The 21,157-nt window shown below is 33.6% G+C and overlaps 1 protein-coding gene across 1 annotated transcript in view; it reads right to left on the bottom strand.

The window, feature by feature from the left end:
• LOC129743239 (potassium voltage-gated channel subfamily KQT member 1-like) overlaps nt 1-20,120 on the bottom strand; it is a 207,650-nt gene extending 187,530 nt beyond the window's left edge. Inside the window, exons 1-3 of the mRNA XM_055735216.1 lie at nt 19,993-20,120; nt 14,051-15,071; nt 13,842-14,005 (exon numbers count right to left, since the gene is read on the bottom strand). Coding sequence (XP_055591191.1) covers nt 13,842-14,005; nt 14,051-14,893 — 1,007 coding nt within the window. The 5' untranslated portion in view covers nt 14,894-15,071; nt 19,993-20,120. The remainder of the gene's footprint in view (nt 1-13,841; nt 14,006-14,050; nt 15,072-19,992) is intronic.
• Between the last annotated feature and the right edge of the window lie 1,037 nt (nt 20,121-21,157).

The raw sequence follows: 21,157 nt of genomic DNA, 5'->3' as shown, positions 1-21,157 counted from the left end.
TTCTGAATCTCAACTGTGAATCATTTATTTTTCCAAAAAATATTTAGAATTCATATTTAGAATTAACCTGAATCTGAATATGAATACTGGACTATAATCTGAATTTGAATCCCAAATCTGAATCTGAACTCTCATTCTCAATTCAGAATCGGAAATCTTCTATTTTACATTTAGATGTTGAATTTTAATGCTTATTTCTTACTCTACTTTGAATTTGAAATTTCCCCGGGCTTGTAATATAGCTTAGTTGACAAGTCAGTTGCTTTCTGAGCCGATGTCCGTGAGTTTGAGCCCAAGAGTAAACATCGATAACAGTTGTACCGGATAAGTATTTCAATGACTTGTCCGCCAACTTCATAGTTGATAGAAGTCGCGAATGACATAAAGAGGTTAAAACGACTATAATCGAAAAAAATTGAATTTGAAAGTTTCCAAAAATGTTTAGTATTCAATCGATATTTTATAAGGTTACCAGATTGCCCGGTTTTATACGGGTTTGCCCGGATATTTCTTACAAAATTTGGGAACAGCCCGGCCCGGCCCGGTTGCCAGGATTTCATTGGAAAATGTTAGGGTATTGCACGGATGTATTCACTTTATTTGGCAAATAAAACAAAAAAAAACAAATAGTTTTGTAAAAATTGATAGTTTATGCCTCCAAAACGAAATTTATAAGCAAGTTTTATAAAAAATAATCATGAAAGGTTTTTTGGAAGCCTCTAATACAATTTAAAATATGTCGATGTACTTTGATGAAAAAAAATTTTTTTTAATATTTTTTTCTTGATATTAGTTGAATAATTTTTGAGTTTTGGTAAAATTTGTCCGGATTTCGATCGTCAATTTTGAAATCTTATGCCCGGATTTTGCCAGGTTTTTATAAAAAATTGCCAGGATTCGTCCGGCCCGGATAGGTACTGAAAAAATTCCGGCAACCTTAATATATTAGCTTCGAATTTTCAGCACAGAAAGTAATTCAGCTGAAAAAGTTATTGAAAAAAAAAGATCACTGATTTTTTCCATACTTCACCTAACAAAGTTTTTTTTTTCTATTACATTGGTGACCCATTTTTCAACTACTGAAGGTAGGCCAATATCCTCGCAGATGGATTCTTGTTTAATCATAAGATCGGCTTCGGGGCATCCTATACAGCTTTTTATAAAAATTTTCAATAATTTTATCACTTCAACGAACAAAATATTCAAATTTTCTAGACGAAAAAAAAACTCAAGCGCTCCCATGAAGTCAACGACTACTTTTAATAATTTTTCCGTTGATCTTCCTAGCAAAACGCAAACAAATGCTTTCGAGATTCGATCGATCCAAAAAATTTTTGGTTAACTTATGTGTTTTAAGAACTTGTGGAAAAAAAATCATAAATGTAAAATTGCAAAGAACTTTCTTGTTGAAAAATGAAACTTTCAGAAAAGCTAAGGTTTTCAGAAAAGGACATAAAACAAAAAAAATATATTTGAGAAATGATGCAACGCTAGGCCAACGCTTTGCCGGCTTAGCTAAAAAAGTTTGTAGTTAACCAGTGAACTCGAGGCAGAGTGTCAATCTTATATAGGCAGAGGGAATTATTGCATCATCCCACTAAGTCTTCCGTTTTCCTACTTCCCTTGCGGGTTCAAATCCTGCAAAGTGCAGTTGCAAATTTTTCCAACATTTCGAAGTTCGGTAATATCATCGACATTGTTGAGCAAACCATCGAGTTTTGTTGAAAATTAAATAAAACACGTTTTCCAAGCTCATTTACTTTTATTTAACGCTAATGAAGGTTTTGTAATGTATGTCTCTTTACATTTGAGGAATATTGGATTCTTCACATTACCCAAACGGAATGTTTTAGAAATTTCCAAATTTCTAATTTGAGTGTTGAATATTTTTTCGAAAATCTGGCGTCTAACCCATTAAGCATTTATTAAGGAAAAGGGGTACTTATATGAAAAAAGGAGGAGGGGGGCTGCTTCGGTTTGGGTACTAACTTTGTTCTTATTTACCATCAATCATAATTATGAAAGGAAAGTTAGGCGAAAAGTTTGAGAGAAATTTACAATTTGGATGGACATCTTAGAGGAGCAAGCGAAGTGATTTAAATTTACTCCTCTTGATACCTATTAGAGGCTGTACGTTGGCGAGTTAGTAAAATACTCTTAGAAAATCCTAGTGTTTGCAGTCCAGATGGATCTAACTTTCGGTTGCCAGATTGCCCGGTTTTATCCGGATTTGCCCGAATATGGAGGCAAAACTTGGGAACAGTCCGGTCCAGTCCGGTTGCTCGGATTTCATTGAAAAATGCTCAGATTTTGCCCGAATTTATTCATTTTATTAGGCAAATAAAAAAAAATACAACGAACGCCTCAAAAACGAAATTTTTTAAGAAAGTTTTTTTAAAATATTCATGAGATTTTTTTGGAACCCTAAAAAGCGATTCAAAATTCGTCGATGAGTTTTGATGAAAAAATAATTTCAATTTTTTTCTTGATTTTTGTTGAGTAATTTCTAGGTTTTGAGAACATTTGCCCGGATAATGCCTGATTTATGGTCGCCAATTTGAAATCAAATGCCTAGATTTTTCCAGCTTTTTCTGAAAAAATAGCCCGGTTTGTCCGGCCCGCATACGTGCTGAAAAAAATCTGGCAACCTTAATCTAACAACATTTGGCAATAACGAGGCTTGCACCCAAAACTAGGCTGCTTGAACTTCTTGACCAGTTCATTTCACACATTTTTAATGATGCTCGTGTATTTTTCACAGGGTATAGATTAAGGTTATCAGATTTTTAAAAGCACGTATCCGGTCCTTACAAACCATAAAAGCCTGGCAGAGTCCGGGCATTTGATTCGAAAATTGTCGACAAAAAATCCGGGCAATATCAGGGGAAAATTGATCAAAACTCAGGAATTACTCAATGAAGTCAAGAAAAAAAAACTTAATTTTTTTTACAAAACTTTCTAGCAGATTTCATAATTTAAGCTCCAAAAAACCTTTCAAGGTTTTATTTTATTGAATTTGCTAAAACATTTCGTTTTGAATGGATGAATTTGGAAATGTATTTAAAATTTTTTTTATTTTTAGCAAATAAAGTGAATAAATCTGGGAAAAATCCTGGATTTTTTTAACAGAATTTTTCTCAAATTTTGTATTAAATATCCGGGAACATGACAAGCTTATTATAGACCCTTTTCAAATTTTGATTCAAAATAGTTTTAATACAAAGCATACAAGAAGAATTTCAGTTGTATTGTGCGCTCAAATTTAAGACCATTACGTTAATACTTAACCAAATCTACCCTCACCAACTGAAGTTCTGACCTTATCGCAAACCGAGTATCAAACTGTTTTATTGGTTCTATTTACTTTGTTATTGGTTTTCGCTTTCTGCGTTCCAAAGCTTCGTGCTTCAATAAGCTATAAGACTAACACCCACACCTCCAACTCTCACATAAGCTTTTCAATAAAACAAACGATTGAATCAGGTGCTGCACGGATACACTAAATACAAATTACGACAAATGAGAATTGCACCCGCAGGAGGGCAATCAATTATGTATTTAGCGAATGTGGTTTTAAGGTGCAAGCTATTTAGAAAAATAATTTTTGGATTTTGGGATGAGATTTTGTGTACTTCAATGATAATAAAATTCTACACCAAACCAATCTTTGAACGTAAAAAAATGCTTTTAAAGCATCAGGCAACTTGTAGAATGCGCCAAAACAAACTGTCATAAGAATTTGTGTCGAGCATAAAGTTTTATAATATAATTTCTGCCTAATGTAGCCGATAAAGTCCTACACGTAAAGCAAATATAACAAGTCGCTTATCGGGTCTTCAAAAGCAACCCCATCACGTGTATTTGGCTTCGGTCTAACTTTTGTCGGTTTTCCAGCAGACCGCTTAGCCAGGGTGTAATAATCCGGATCACATAATTGCCTCTACGAGGCGTTTGGTCTAGAATACTTAATTCCGCATTTCCGCAACCGGCAGCGATAAACAGCTGAGTTTATATCTGCATATAACAGCGATAGACCTAAACATTTTTTCTTTATCAGTATGTGGGTGTTTTTGGGTGATTTTTACTTTTTTTGTTATAAAAAATAATGATAAAATACAGACTCATAAAAATACATAATAAATATACATGCATTTTAAGGTAACATAAGTCCTCAAATTTAAGTTCCAAATTCACCTTCAGCTTAAAGCATTACGGATACAACTTCAAACACGTGAACCCTCAGCGAAGGTCAAAAGTTACCTTTTCATTCAATTTTCTACTCACTTCATTTTGACCTTTCTCGGCCACGGTCCCAAAGGGGTGAAAATTTTCGCCAACGGACTACTGACTGACCAATTGCGGGGCTATTTCTCTTCCATCCATGTTCGTTAAAAGAGCTACTTCCAACTCCAACCAAACAGCAACATAGTTAGTAATTTTCTTAAACTTACCGCAATGCGCGAGACTTCCCACTTTTCAGAGCTTTAGCTTTAGCAGACGAACCCGCCGTATACCCATTTTGTGATTTACGGCACCCTTGAACTGGATTCATCCGGGAGGGGGGCCGTAAAGAAATAAACTTTCTTCGAAGTAGACACGACGACGGTGGAAAGAAAGAAAGAAGGTGTGCGATTTGACTTGCTGGGAAGCTTATTGATTGAAGAGGTATTTGAGAATGTAGGTAATTCCTGAAATTGATGTTTGAAACATTTCAACATTTTTTTTTCATTTATTTCAAGCTGTTCTCATAAGAATATTTTCCTCTCACCAAGCAGTCTTCCCAACTCGCCCTGGTGATTCTTTTAAAAAACAATTCACCTGTATTTAGCTTTTTATCGTAATTTATGAACTTTGGTACTTGTTAATATTTTTCAAAATTTTGGTAAAAATTTCTTAACGAGCATATTTTTTAAAAAATTTGTTACACAACGCATTTCAATTACCAAATACTTGTGGCGGTCGCCAAATGTGCAGACTGTTCCGGTCTTCCAAACAAGGTTGTCAAAATCATAGAAAAATCTGAAGCATACGGCACTACGCAATTTTAATTAATAATGAGCCATAGTTTTTTTAAACAGACAAAAGTGCAAGGTGGTCAAGCAATACTTCGTTTTATAGAGTAGTGTTGTTTTTTTTCTAATTCCAATAGACATACCTCAATTCACCGGCTTAGTTATAATTCACTTAAAAAGATTCTAACTTACAGCCTTGGCAAAACTGGCTAACAGAAAGTTTTCTTTTATGAATTCATAAATCGGTTTGAATCCAAAGTATAAAACTTGCGCATAGAAACCTATGAGTTGCGATTAAACCGCGAAATGATCACTCTAATATTCTGCAAAAAATCATTGGTAAGCTTCAAACCAAAACAAAACCTCGTAGACCTCAGGATCATACTGTATACTGTGTGTATGGATTGCACATTTAATGCGATGCAGTCAAGTGGTTCAACGGCTCTGTTTTGGAAGCATAAATTCTGTGATGGTATTCCATAAATTTAATTGAAAGATCATGACAAATCGGGTCTTTTTAACATTTTACTTGAGACAAATCAGTTACCAAAGTTATCATATTTTTCCAATAGAAAGTTAGAAATCCATCGTGTTTACTGAGGTATGAAATTTAAGTCTTGGAAATTTGATCGAAATTTGTGAATATTTCACAAATAAAATCTGTATTCTGTGACACAGATTCTGTGATGAAAATTTGCTCAAAATTTCGTAAAATGAAAGATTTTCCTGTAATTTCGGCATCCTTGTTTAGAAGACCAGAACAGTCTGCAAATTTGGTAACCGTGGCAGGTGTTTGGTAATCAAAATGCGCTGTGTGCAAATTAAAAAAATATCGAACCAATTGAAAACAACAATCGTCAAAGTTAAGCACGCTAAGAAACTTTTACCAAAATTTGAAAAAAAATTAATAAATAATAAAATTAATAAATTATGATAAAGAGCTTAAACAGAACTATGCTTGGTTTCAAATGTGGTAAAATGCTTTCCTGAGTAAAAAAACAAAAAGAACAATAAAAGGAACATAAAAACAGATGAATTATTTTTAAAAAGAATCGTCAAAGCGAGTTAGGAAGACTACTTGGTGAGAGAAAAGTATTCAAGCGGGTTGAAAGGACAGCTTGAAATGAATAAAAAAAAACACCAATAAGTGAGTTGAGAAAAAAGCTTGGTTATCAAGCGGGTTTGACAAACAGCTTGAAACAAATGAAAAAAAAAATCAACAATAATCGAAATTAGATGACAGCTTGGTTATCAAGCGGGATGAGCTTAAAACAAATTTAAAAAAAAAGTCACCGATAAGTGAGTTGAGAGAATAGCTTGGTGATCAAACTGATTGAGAGGACAGCTTGAACAAAATGAAAAAAAAAAAAAAATCTATTGTGGTGGACCCGCAACATTGTTTTACCAATGTTACAGTTCGTTTATGCACGCAAAGCATAAACAAACTGTATATCGAACAAAGTCCAATGTGAGGGCTCAGCGCAAGATGCTGACTCCTCACTTTCGGACTGTACCATGTTCGGTCGGTCACCGCTCTAGAACTGTAAAGAGGAATTAAAAATAAAGTTAGTCTTAAGAGAACCTCCAACCCGCAAAGTCATATATATATACCACAGCCGAACCGGGAAAAAGGCTCATATCAAATCACTATAATTAGCGATCAAGGGGATTGGGAGAGCAGCTTGACATAAAAGAAAAAATCACCAGTAAGTGAGTTGAGAGGACACCTTGGTCCTCAAGCAGATTGAGAGGTCAGCTTGAAACAAATGAAAAAAAATTTCCGACAAGTGAGTTTTAAGAACAGCTTGGCGATCATGTGGATTGAGAATACAGCTTGAAACAAACGAGAACAAAATCAGAAATAAGTGATTTGAGAGGACAGCTTGGTGATCAAGCGGGTTGAGAGGACAGCTTGAAAAAAAAAAAACTTAAAAACACAGATAAGTGAGTCGAGAAGACAGCTTGGTAATCAAGTAGTTTGAGAAGACAGCTTCAAAATGAATTAAAAAAAACACCTATAAGTGAGTTGAGAGGACAGCTTGGTGATCAAGCGTGTTGAGAGTACAGCTTGAAACAAATGAAAAAAATCACCAATAAGCGAATTAAGAGGACAGCTTTGTGATCAAGCAGGTTCAGAAGACAGCTTGAAATGAATTTAAAAAACAGCGTTTAAATGAGTTGAGAGGAAAGATTGGTGATCAAGTGGGTTGAAAGGACAGCTTGAAATAAATGAAAAAAAAAAAAACACCGATTAGCGAGTTGAGAGCAAGGTTGTCGAATAAAATCTGTATTTTTGAAAAATAAAATCTTGAATTTTGTGATTTGATCCTAAAATTCTGTGACGGTTTTCTGTGACACTATTTTTATGAAGTTCATTGGGAATTCATGTGAAACATCAACAAATTGGAAACTACTTAAAATTTTCATAGGAAAAAATCTAATTATACAACCTCGTTTTCATATTTTAATGAATAAGAGTCAGAAATAAAAAGTCGAAAGTGACATAAAAATTTATAATTTTGGAAATCTTAACAGAATTTAGAAAATCTGTGTATATTGTAAAAAATTTAAAAATTCTGTAATCTGTGACACAGATTCTGTTGCGTAATTTTGCTCAAAATTCTGTGATAATACAGATTTTTGTGTGATTTCGGCAACTTTGGTTGAGAGGACAGCTTGGTGATCAAGCGGATTGAGAATAAGCTAGTTTCCGCCAAAAAGCAAGTTGAGAGGACAGCTTGGTGATCAAGCGAATTGAGAGGACAGCTTGAAAATTTGTAGGTTAGCCAAGACATCAGCCTGAACGTATTGACAAGAGTAATTAATCGGTAGAATCATCAGTAAATCTTGAGATAAGACGAAAGGCAATCGAGTTGAGAGGAGGGCTTTCCAAAATTGTATGAAATTCCAAGGGAGGATTGCTTAAAATAGTGAAGAATCATAGCTAATAAAAAGTTTTTAGATAATGAAACGCTTCAAAGCTTTAGCTTTAAATGAGTTAAAAAATACGTCGTGAACATGTTGAGTTTCTTATAAAACTATTGATTGAAATTACAAGCGAATTGAAACAGACAGGATAGCTAGAAGTTCAGAGACGAGTTGAGAGGGCCCAGTGCACATTTTGATCTGTATATTTCAGTTGTTTCTGAGATATAGACACTTTTTTACAATCTGAAAAAGTTGTATAAAATATTCTATATGAGCCTGTACGTACCAAAGTGGAGGCAATATACGGACCAAATGTTGCTCACCTTGAAAATATAGAACTTTGTAATGCATTTTTAACAATTTGATAGCAACTTTGCTTTGCACAAAATCTTAGGATTGTATAACTTATAACTTTCTATTGCCTGTCTTACAATTTAATTACAATTTCCTTTTGCAGGTAGCCAGAGGTTTGTATAACTTTTTTCACCATATGATACAATTTATTGTTACTGTTTCCCAAAGCAATCATATTTTTCCTTTATAACGATTTTACTATGAATCGCCGTTAACATAAGTACAGTAGAATTTAATGTTTGCTGTGAATAAAATTTAACTTGTATATACAACTTTATGTGTCTTTGATTAAATTGATGAACCTTGTTATAAAAATAGTGAATGCCAATTTCCAAATACCGCCTATGCATATTGTCAGCTGTTGATTTAATAATGCATATGTTCCGATCCCTGTCTTTCGATACTTCCTCGGCACCGTTTTACGTTGATAAAAACAAGCAATTTTGTTCATGTACAGTTGAGAGTTCCGTTTAAAAATTAGTTGATCGTATAAAATACCACTGCAGTGGTCTGACTGCATCATTTCGGACTCCAAAACTATTTATAGATGCCTTTTTTTTTTATATACAACTTTAACCTATCTCATAGACGATTTAATTACAATCAATAATAGTATTAAGCGCTGTGCGATATTAGCTAACTTTTTACTGTACTGTCAAACGATTCGCAAGTCGATTAAATATAACCTTTTCTACCTCAAATACTTACTTGTTGCAAATAAAATTCAGTAGAGTTCAGTCGAGGACGAACTGCAAAAACTCCAAAACGAGGAAAGACTTGAACAAATTATTTAAAATTTCAAGTGTGTTGGAGGGCGAACGATACAAATTCAAGGTAAGTGGAAAAACATTTTTAAACTGCAATTTGGTGTTTAGAGATCTGCCTTGGTATAGAAAAAGAATGTTTTTTGATAAACATGCCAAGATATAGGACTAAGAATATATGAAATTTGAACATCGATAAAAATGGCATACCCGCATACGTGAACATTCTGCATATCAGTTATCCACAATTGAATTCAAATAACTGCGTAGTAAATTTTTCTCTCGTGACAAAACAGCAAAGAGGATTTTAATCTGCGGAAAAAGCCAAACGAACCTATTTTGCTAGTGCAGTTTAGAGTGTCCATTTTCCGGCCATTTTAGCATTCCCGGGAATCGGGAAATCTGACTACCCTTTTTCCGGGAAATCCCGGGATCCCGGAAAAAATTGAATATGAAGATTTATACATGAAGATCTTAACCATCTACTGCCTACGAATCGTTATCGATATGATATTTTTAAATTAAAAAACACTGTATTTTAACTCAAAACATTTCAAACTTTTTTAAAGCCTCAAAAATTCAATAATCAACCCAAGAGCCAAAAACAAAGTACTTTAACTGACAACCTGGTCTGATTTTGGTACAAAAATTTGAAATAATTGAGAAAGATGTTTCACTATCGAAAGAAGTTAGCAAGCATATCGTAAATTTTCAGATAACTCTCTATTTCTTCCACAATATTTATTTTTTTCCTGATGATTTTGCTACTGTTAACAGTTTCCGAAACAGAAGTTCTAAATGATGTGTTCTGCAAAATAGACCATTTAGATTCTTGTCGTAGCGTTTCATTATTAGAATTGATTGGTTTCATAGATTCTTTGTCGTTTTTCACTTTTACACTAAGTTCTCGATCGGAAAAAACGATTCTTATATATCAATCAGATTTAAGAAAAATAATGTTCAAGGTGAGTATGTGTTCGGATCTCGAGCGGAGTGGTCGTTTTTTCTTTGCTGCGACGTTTCATTTAGCCTTGAGTAGCCGAGCTACTGTTAAGTTTTGCTTTGTTCGACACAATAGCATTTATCCGGTGGTGTGATAACAATGGGATCCAAAATGGAAGAAGCCCGATCAAACTCGCTCAGAATTTATTTTGGACCTGGAAAAGTTGAGTCTTCAGTGTTTGAAGTTTTTCAATTTATGAAGCTCAAGATGGGTTTGGTCGGTGAACAACTTTTAGCGATGTACAAAGAACCTAAGGAGCACTGTGTTTATTTAAAATTTACAAGCGAAAAACTTTTGAAAAGCACATTGTCGCGGTTGCCATCTTCAATGGAGTTCCACTACAACGAAAATAGTTCGACTAATGTGACATTCTCTGAGGCATCCAGCGTGTTCAAATACGTGAGAATATTCAATTTACCACCTGAAATTGATGACAAAGAGATTTCAGATGTCTTCGGGAAGTTTGGTGTCATTCAAAGAATGGTGAGGGAAAAATATGGCACGGAAACAGGGTTTCCAATCTGGACAGGTGTGCGTGGAATACACATGGAAATCAAAACTGAAATTCCTGCGACAGTACACGTGAGAAACTTTCAAGCTCGCGTGATTTATGAGGGACTAGTTAACAAATGTTTTGTTTGTGGAAGCAAAGATCACATAAAAGCTAATCGTCCACAGCGTGTTCCAGTCCAAAAGAGGTTGAATATTCAGGCTCTGCGATACAGCGAAATTGTTGCTGGACCCAGTCGGTGTTTAGTGATGGCTTCTGGCGGAAAAAATATTGAGATCACCGCAGCAGAAACATCGTGTAATCGGAACAACGAAGAAGGCATTGCGAAAGTAGGAAACGATCAGGAAAAAAACATGGAGCATCAGTTGGAAGCTTCGGAGACACAAATTGATCCAGAGGGTGAAAAAACAGACGTGAGAGTTGAAGAGATGGATTCTGCAGTTTTGACAAAACATTCGGAGCGCACTAAACGCGGTCGCAAGGAAACTAATAATAGGGATGGAGCTTCTTGGAAGCACAGAGTGCTTTAAATCGTACAAGACCGAAATCGAAACAACAGAGACAGTATTAAAATCTTTCTTTCTTAGCTCATGGGATTTGAGTTCTGTTAAGCAGATCAGTTCATTTCCAATTTTAATAGCCAATGATATTATAATCAAGGAGAATTATTTAATAGCAACACTAAAAAATAATTTGAAATATTAGAATCTGTAATTGATATTGGATTTATGACTTTATGTAAAATGGACTCTGAACACTACTGTAGATATAATTAGTTTTTAATTAAATAAATAAATAAAAAAAAAGGCTAAGCCATGGTAGAATTATCATTTTCCTTGCTTTTTCCAATTTAGATCGTGTAAATTTTTGGTTATTTAGCACATTTTATCGGATTAAGAAATTCCCGGGAATTTCTAAGCGTTTCCCGGGATTCGGGGATACTCGATTTTTTTTAGATTCTCGGAAATTCCTGATCGGGAAATCCGGGTAGGACACTCTAGTGCAGTTTTCTTTCCTTTACTGTTCGTAAACAACATTTGCAGTAGATTGTAATCCCTCCGGCAGTAGGTAGAACATGAAGCATTAGAGTGAGTCAGTTTGGGATCATTTTTGAATGTTTTAAACCGTGGGGTCTTAATACCTGAGTTTTGATTCAAAACTCATCCATGATGTTTTGCAGAATTTTTAAGAAACGTTTTCATGAGTAGGTTTGAACTGTTTGGTGTGTTTGGGAAAATTGAATACATTGTACTGAAAAATAAATATCATTTTTATTTTTTCTGTGGAATCGAGCCTGCTTAAGGTTTTTGTGCCAATTTACATATAAATTCTCCAAAGGAAATTTTCTGCTGAACAACTTTGTTCAAGACCGTAACTTGGTATCATATTAGACAAAAGAGTTATAAGCTTCAATTTTCCCATACAAACCTAAAAGGTTAAATTTACTCGTGTAAACTTTTCTTAGAAATTCTGCCAAAAATCATGGATGAGTTTTGAACCATAACGCAGCTTTTAAGAATCCAGGGTTTGAGAAATTCAAAAATTACTCCAAACCAACTCAGTCTCAGTCTAGCTAATTTATCCACACATTCGGATTAAACGATAATATCATTCACACATTTTAAAAATAGTTTTACATTCCGACCCAAGATAATTACATCATATATGTTTTCATTGTTACTCTTAAAAACAACAAACATTTTAATTCCATTTAAGTGTACTTTGTTTCGTGATGCTAGGTTCCTTGAAAAAAAGCAAAATAAATTATGCCGAAACGTTGGATGTATAATAAAACCACGTTTTAACATCTTATAAAGACTGAAAATGCCGAAAATATTTACATAATTATTTGAAAAATAATTGACATGAACAGCTGTACAATTTTCATCCACTCTTGTTTTGATATGTTTTGAAAAAGTTTATTAAACAAGCTCAAACTTTTTAAAATAAAAGAAAACGCCGTACTTCCAGACGGTACTGGGTGCATATGTATGTGTGAAAAGTTAATAAGTTAAAAATACTATGAATGTATTTTTGATTGAAATCAATTTTATATATCTCTCAAGCATATTTAGGAGCCGAATTGATATCTTGGATCTCAATGTTTAAATTTCTGTAACATCCCTACCCATATTTTTAAATAAAGCTTTTTTGATATGACGTATTTTAACGAAAGTTAGTCTTGTTTTGCAATCCGATTTTCCGCATACTAAAAAAGAACGCATGCTAGAAAATTGATAAGGGTGGCATTTAAAAAAAAAAGATTAAAAAAATCGTTGACCTATTTAGCTTAGTTTTAGCTTGGACTTGCTTCTTTCCTAGGTCATAATGGGTTATCAAATGTCTGTCCTCTATTTATGAGAGTAAAATGAAACAATTTGTTTACTTGCTTATAAATTTATGTTATCCAATGGAATAGTCGGAAAACTATTTGTTTTAGGCTTTGTTTAAAAAAAAAATAATAATAAAAAATAAATAAAAATTTCAAACAAACAAAAACCTGAAACTTTTTCAACGTTAGAGCAAAATTTTGAATGCGAATCAATTCTAAAAGATTGTTAATATTTTGTACCTCTGACTTTATGAAAGCAATATGATTGTGCTTCCTTCCAGGATGATAGCAACGAATTCATGTGGCCCGTTGTTGTATTAGTGAGGCACGTGTTTTATAGAGACGGCCAATTTTAAAGTCTGTTCAATGAAACCTAGTCGAAAAGGGTCGAAACAAGTAGAAATGGATTCACAGTTGATCACCTGTCTCTTTTCAATTTACTTCGACCGATTTCTACCAGGTCGAAACGAATCCTGCTGCCGAGCTGGATTGGTTTCGACTAGTTTCTACTTGCTCCATTGAAAAACGACCTGATTAGTTTCGACCAAAACATTGGCTCGTTGAACATCTACCAGTTGACAGATACCATTTGAAACCGATTTTTACCAACCGTTGAACGAAGCTTTAGAAACACAAAAAAGACCACATTTCGAAGTGGGGCTCACAATAAGGAGCATTTCAATCAAAAGTTAGAAAGGAATTATCAAATAATTCACAGTTTTCAACCAAGCCAAATTGTTGGTACATTTAAGGCAAGTAAGCAATATTATTTGTCGAAAGACATTCAAAGGTGCACATTACAGGAAGGCTACAATCTTGGGAAAACTAGTTAATCATCCATGCCTTAGTGGCCAAGATCGACGAAAAGCGCTTTTCAAGTTTCCTGTAACTTTCATTTAAAAAAAAATCAGTAATGATTGAGGGCATTCATACTTACACGGAAAAATGATAAACAAAACACAACCAGCCGACGGGATGCTCCAAGAAAACGTAGAACCGCTCCTGGACCGTTTTGCCCCTCCGATGGTGGAAAACATATTTGGCTTTGAACGCTTGATCGATCGGCAGTGCTATCGGGTAGTACGGATCCGGGACGCCCAACTTCTGGGCCATGGGCGTCGTTTCGTTACCGACGCCGGTGCCCACCAGGTCGTCGTCTCCCTGCAGGACATCATCGTCGTCGTCATCGACGCCACCCACCCCGGTCGTGACCCCGTCGAGGATATCGGCATTCGATCGGGACCGGGAACGATTCTTGCGCCGAATGGGCGTCGGAACCCTTCGGTGGTGCGGCTCGAAGCGTCCCGTTTTCCCGGTTCGGAAGCGCCGCAGGAATTTCAGTGCACGCGGCGAGGAAGACGATTCGGCAGCCGCATTCGGAGCCGCGTTCAGCTCGGTTGTTTCGATGGCCGACTCGATATCATCGACGAGATCATCCTCGGAGGCTTGCAGGGCCTGATAACCCCCAACTCCCCCACCACAAGGACTCGGCGATTGGGTAGTGGCCGTCCCGGTTCCGGTATTCGCCCCGAACCCATTGCTACCGGCACTCGGGCTAGCCGATAACGTCGTCTGACCCCCGCCGCCGACGCAAATGCTACTGCTTCCCCCGAGCAGCGTCGTCGTCTCCTTAACAGGAGATTTGAGCACACTGAGCACCAGATCGTCGCTGCACCCGATGCTGCTGCTCCCGAATTGGTGGCTTCCACTGCCACGATCATCGCCGACGAACGATCGCAAGTTCGATGATGATGATTGCATATGAAGATTGCTGCTGTTGCTGGTGATCTGGTGGATGTTACCATGGGAATAGTGACGAGGTTTGTTCAAATATTGCTGATACTGTTGCTGTTGCTGTTGTTGCTGCAGGTTGTGCAGCTGCTGTTTCGCTTCCTGCTGCAGTCTCAAATTGCGCGACTGCCGAAAGAGATTCTCCTGCTCGCCTCTGTTCATTGTTATCGTGGTCGCACCGAGCACAACCGACAACATTTGGCGCCCAGAGCAGCCGGGTTGAGAGATTTTTTTTCTATTGGGCGCTATTACGCTCACTGTGCGTCGTTTTTTCAACTACTCTCTTTACTAGTTGACATGTTACTCTAACTACACTCTAACATTTTTGGTATTGTTTATTTGCGTGGGTCCTTGCTTATTTTCATGAGGAACTCAACTGAAAAAAATATGTAACATTAATTTGTCATTGTGAGGAATTGGTTTTTATTGGAATTATGATCTACTCTTATAACACAGTGCAACAATATCTCAGCGTATGCAAACAACTCTCATCGTCGCTTAATGGGTAGCTTCCATTTTAAGGTTACATTTAAATTCTGAATCTCTAGTAACATACATAGCATACATTTAAACTAATCAAAATTTTTGATAATAAGAAGTGAACTGCAAATGTAAACCAAACTAAGAAGTAATGATGCCTGAGTCATAAGTAGCTGGAATAAATTTAGGCTTCTTTCTGCGTATTTTGTTGTTTGTGTCGTTAGCGCTTCAAAAGCCAATTCCGTCTTTTTCCACTGGAAAGAAAAATCAAAACAGACAATCAGCAGCAGCGGCCTTAAACATCTGCGCTTTTTAAGCCAATTCCGTATTTTTCCACCGGATGGAAAAATCAAAACAAACATTCTACAGCAGCAGCCCTAAAAGTCTGCACTTCCTAAGCCAATTCAAGTCTTTTTACACCGAGAGGCTAAATCAGAAAAAAAACAATCAGCAGCAGCAACCTTAAAAATTTGCGCTTCATAAGCCAATTCCGTCCTTTTCCACCGGAAGGCTAAATGAGAAATATATTTTTTCGTAGCGCCTGCCTTAAAAATCTGCGCTCCCTTTGCAATCCGGAGCTTCGGTATTATTTTTCTGCACTCTCTGCTTACTCTTCCAACAAAGGCTTTATTCTTATCTTTAAACAAAATCAATTATAAGAGTCCTATTTACGAAGCTATTATCGGAAAAAATAAGCTTTTGGATGAAAAAAAAAAAAATATTTCGTACCTTACAATAAACACGATCTATTCAGAAAAAAAACCTTTTCAAACTCTGAGGATCATTTGAAATCAAAACAACCATTCAATAATTTTTTTTCTGAAAAAAAAGATGAAAGTTTACCATTGCTTCAAAAAAAATGGCACTATAAAGTTCATATTATACTCTAAAGAAAGACATATTTTCAAGAATAATTATGTTGATGACAAAAATGACAAAAAGGACAAAAATGACAAAAATGACAAAAATGATAAAAATGAAAAAAATGACAAAAATGACAAAATTGACAAAATTGACAAAATTGACAAAATTGACAAAATTGACAAAATTGACAAAATTGACAAAATTGACAAAATTGACAAAATTGACAAAATTGACAAAATTGACAAAATTGACAAAATTGACAAAATTGACAAAATTGACAAAATTGACAAAATTGACAAAATTGACAAAATTGACAAAATTGACAAAATTGACAAAATTGACAAAATTGACAAAATTGACAAAATTGACAAAATTGACAAAATTGACAAAATTGACAAAATTGACAAAATTGACAAAATTGACAAAATTGACAAAATTGACAAAATTGACAAAATTGACAAAATTGACAAAATTGACAAAATTGACAAAAATGACAAAATTGACAAAATTGACAAAATTGACAAAATTGACAAAATTGACAAAATTGACAAAATTGACAAAATTGACAAAATTGACAAAATTGACAAAATTGACAAAATTGACAAAATTGACAAAATTGACAAAAATGACAAAATTGACAAAATTGACAAAATTGACAAAATTGACAAAATTGACAAAATTGACAAAATTGACAAAATTGACAAAATTGACAAAATTGACAAAATTGACAAAATTGACAAAATTGACAAAATTGACAAAATTGACAAAATTGACAAAATTGACAAAATTGACAAAATTGACAAAATTGACAAAATTGACAAAATTGACAAAATTGACAAAATTGACAAAAATGACAAAAATGACAAAAATGACAAAAATGACAAAAATGACAAAAATGACAAAAATGACAAAAATGACAAAAATGACAAAAATGACAAAAATGACAAAAATGACAAAAATGACAAAAATGACAAAAATGACAAAAATGACAAAAATGACAAAAATGACAAAAATGACAAAAATGACAAAAATGACAAAAATGACAAAAATGACAAAAATGACAAAAATGACAAAAATGACAAAAATGACAAAAATGACAAAAATGACAAAAATGACAAAAATGACAAAAATGACAAAAATGACAAAAATGACAAAAATGACAAAAATGACAAAAATGACAAAAATGACAAAAATGACAAAAATGACAAAAATGACAAAAATGACAAAAATGACAAAAATGACAAAAATGACAAAAATGACAAAAATGACAAAAATGACAAAAATGACAAAAATGACAAAAATGACAAAAATGACAAAAATGACAAAAATGACAAAAATGACAAAAATGACAAAAATGACAAAAATGACAAAAATGACAAAAATGACAAAAATGACAAAAATGACAAAAATGACAAAAATGACAAAAATGACAAAAATGACAAAAATGACAAAAATGACAAAAATGACAAAAATGACAAAAATGACAAAAATGACAAAAATGACAAAAATGACAAAAATGACAAAAATGACAAAAATGACAAAAATGACAAAAATGACAAAAATGACAAAAATGACAAAAATGACAAAAATGACAAAAATGACAAAAATGACAAAAATGACAAAAATGACAAAAATGACAAAAATGACAAAAATGACAAAAATGACAAAAATGACAAAAATGACAAAAATGACAAAAATGACAAAAATGACAAAAATGACAAAAATGACAAAAATGACAAAAATGACAAAAATGACAAAAATGACAAAAATGACAAAAATGACAAAAATGACAAAAATGACAAAAATGACAAAAATGACAAAAATGACAAAAATGACAAAAATGACAAAAATGACAAAAATGACAAAAATGACAAAAATGACAAAAATGACAAAAATGACAAAAATGACAAAAATGACAAAAATGACAAAAATGACAAAAATGACAAAAATGACAAAAATGACAAAAATGACAAAAATGACAAAAATGACAAAAATGACAAAAATGACAAAAATGACAAAAATGACAAAAATGACAAAAATGACAAAAATGACAAAAATGACAAAAATGACAAAAATGACAAAAATGACAAAAATGACAAAAATGACAAAAATGACAAAAATGACAAAAATGACAAAAATGACAAAAATGACAAAAATGACAAAAATGACAAAAATGACAAAAATGACAAAAATGACAAAAATGACAAAAATGACAAAAATGACAAAAATGACAAAAATGACAAAAATGACAAAAATGACAAAAATGACAAAAATGACAAAAATGACAAAAATGACAAAAATGACAAAAATGACAAAAATGACAAAAATGACAAAAATGGCAAAAATGACAAAAATGACAAAAATGACAAAAATGACAAAAATGACAAAAATGACAAAAATGACAAAAATGACAAAAATGACAAAAATGACAAAAATAACAAAACTGACAAAAAAGACAAAAATGACAAAAATGACAAATTTTGTCAATTTTGTCAATTTTGTCAATTTTGTCAATTTTGTCAATTTTGTCAATTTTGTCAATTTTGTCAATTTTGTCAATTTTGTCAATTTTGTCAATTTTGTCAATTTTGTCAATTTTGTCAATTTTGTCAATTTTGTCAATTTTGTCAATTTTGTCAATTTTGTCAATTTTGTCAATTTTGTCAATTTTGTCAATTTTGTCAATTTTGTCAATTTTGTCAATTTTGTCAATTTTGTCAATTTTGTCAATTTTGTCAATTTTGTCAATTTTGTCAATTTTGTCAATTTTGTCAATTTTGTCAATTTTGTCAATTTTGTCAATTTTGTCAATTTTGTCAATTTTGTCAATTTTGTCAATTTTGTCAATTTTGTCAATTTTGTCAATTTTGTCAATTTTGTCAATTTTGTCAATTTTGTCAATTTTGTCAATTTTGTCAATTTTGTCAATTTTGTCAATTTTGTCAATTTTGTCGATTTTGTCAATTTTGTCAATTTTGTCAATTTTGTCAATTTTGTCAATTTTGTCAATTTTGTCAATTTTGTCAATTTTGTCAATTTTGTCAATTTTGTCAATTTTGTCAATTTTGTCAATTTTGTCAATTTTGTCAATTTTGTCAATTTTGTCAATTTTTTCAATTTTGTCAATTTTGTCAATTTTGTCAATTTTGTCAATTTTGTCAATTTTGTCAATTTTGTCAATTTTGTCAATTTTGTCAATTTTGTCAATTTTGTTAATTTTGTCAATTTTGTCAATTTTGTCAATTTTGTCAATTTTGTCAATTTTGTCAATTTTGTCAATTTTGTCAATTTTGTCAATTTTGTCAATTTTGTCAATTTTGTCAATTTTGTCAATTTTGTCAATTTTGTCAATTTTGTCAATTTTGTCAATTTTGTCAATTTTGTCAATTTTGTCAATTTTGTCAATTTTGTCAATTTTGTCAATTTTGTCAATTTTGTCAATTTTGTCAATTTTGTCAATTTTGTCAATTTTGTCAATTTTGTCAATTTTGTCAATTTTGTCAATTTTGTCAATTTGGTCAATTTTGTCAATTTTGTCAATTTGATCAATTTTGTCAATTTTGTCAATTTTGTCAATTTGATCAATTTTGTCAATTTTGACAATTATGTCAACTTTGTCAATTTTGTCAATTTTGAAGAATTAATTTAGAAGCATTATTATCACATATCAAATTTTTGTTCCGCATTAAAATCGTTGAAATTATAAACATAAATTGCGGAATAAATCTGTTCATATTTTTTTTTAAATTTCGTTTCCAGTGGAAATATACTTAAAAACGAAATACATTTATAAATAAACTCCTTATGAGTACTCTGACTTTGTACACTTCAAATTAGCAAAGAAAGAAGTTGTTTCCATGCTTTCATATGTTGCTCTGTATAATTTTTCTAACTTTTTTGTCCAAGTATCCTAGATCACCTCCAAAAAACACAAAATGACAGATTAATCTTACACTTATTGCTGCTGTGCGCAATTTTTCTCTGACGCAGGCAACCGTCATCTAAACCAACACCGAGTAGCCCTTTTTCTTGACCCGATACAGCTTGACCGGATCCCAGGATGACCAGGAGCGCATTTTGAGCCAGCGGCACTTGACGGATTGGCACCAACTGCTGGGAACCGACGACGATGACATTCTATCACTAATCCCCATCACTGTCAACATTGCCGATATGCAGGTCAAACTGCCCCCAAACTTCAAACCAATCACAAATAGATACCCCTCTCTTCTAACTCTTCGAGGCTTCGATCCGTCGTCCTCGTCAATGCAAACCGAAACCTGGAGATCTGTTTTCCTTTAATTAACTGGACCGGATGCTGCAAAGAAGGCAGAAAACGGCCACGGGCAAACGGAAACGTGCTTCCGGAAGCTCTCCGCGCAACGAAACCCCTCACTCTCTGGAGCCACCACCCAAAGCTTCCAAACTGTCACGTCAGCAGCTCAGGCAGGTCAATCGATTAGGTACACATCACACAATCACACAATTTTGCCGGCGTTGTTCTGCGGATGCTGCTGCTGCTGATCGGAATACCGTGGATGATGTTGGGGTTTGGGTCCCGTTTCGGTCGAACTCGCGCTGTCCTGTATTCGTGGGAAGATAATTGGAAAATGGTGTTAAGCAAATTATGTGGTCCACAGAAGGAAGTTGTTTTTCTTCCTTTTTCAGATTTGACCACGCGTTCTCTCTCTCTCTCTCTTTTACCTCTTAGTTGCTTAATGAAGATTATCAGGCTGTTTGAATTGCCTTTCGCAGGTAAGTGTTTGGTAAATGTTTATGTTTGCGAACGGTTATCAAATGATGCTTTATGGTTCAATTTAGGATTCAGTTTGCTTTGAATATTGCAATCCTTTTGTAAACTGGTTATGAATGGTTATTAAGTTATTTAATATGTGTCTGGGCAGGATAAATCTGGGCTGTTATATCTTAACACTAAACGTGCCGTAGGGGGTCAAATAACTTTTTTTTTTAACTTTAAATGACTTTTACTCCAATTATAATTGGTTTTTCGCAAATTAACGTACTCAACATACTCAAAATCCAGTGCAAAGCCGATCTAAAATACAAAAATACAACGAAAATAAAAAATTAAAACACATAGAAGTGTTCATCTAAACT

Source organism: Uranotaenia lowii, chromosome 2 (assembly GCF_029784155.1).
Source record: "Uranotaenia lowii strain MFRU-FL chromosome 2, ASM2978415v1, whole genome shotgun sequence".
Taxonomy (NCBI): domain Eukaryota; kingdom Metazoa; phylum Arthropoda; class Insecta; order Diptera; family Culicidae; genus Uranotaenia; species Uranotaenia lowii.
The sequence above is the reverse complement of the archived record's forward strand: the minus strand, read 5'-3'. Positions and strand labels throughout refer to the sequence as shown.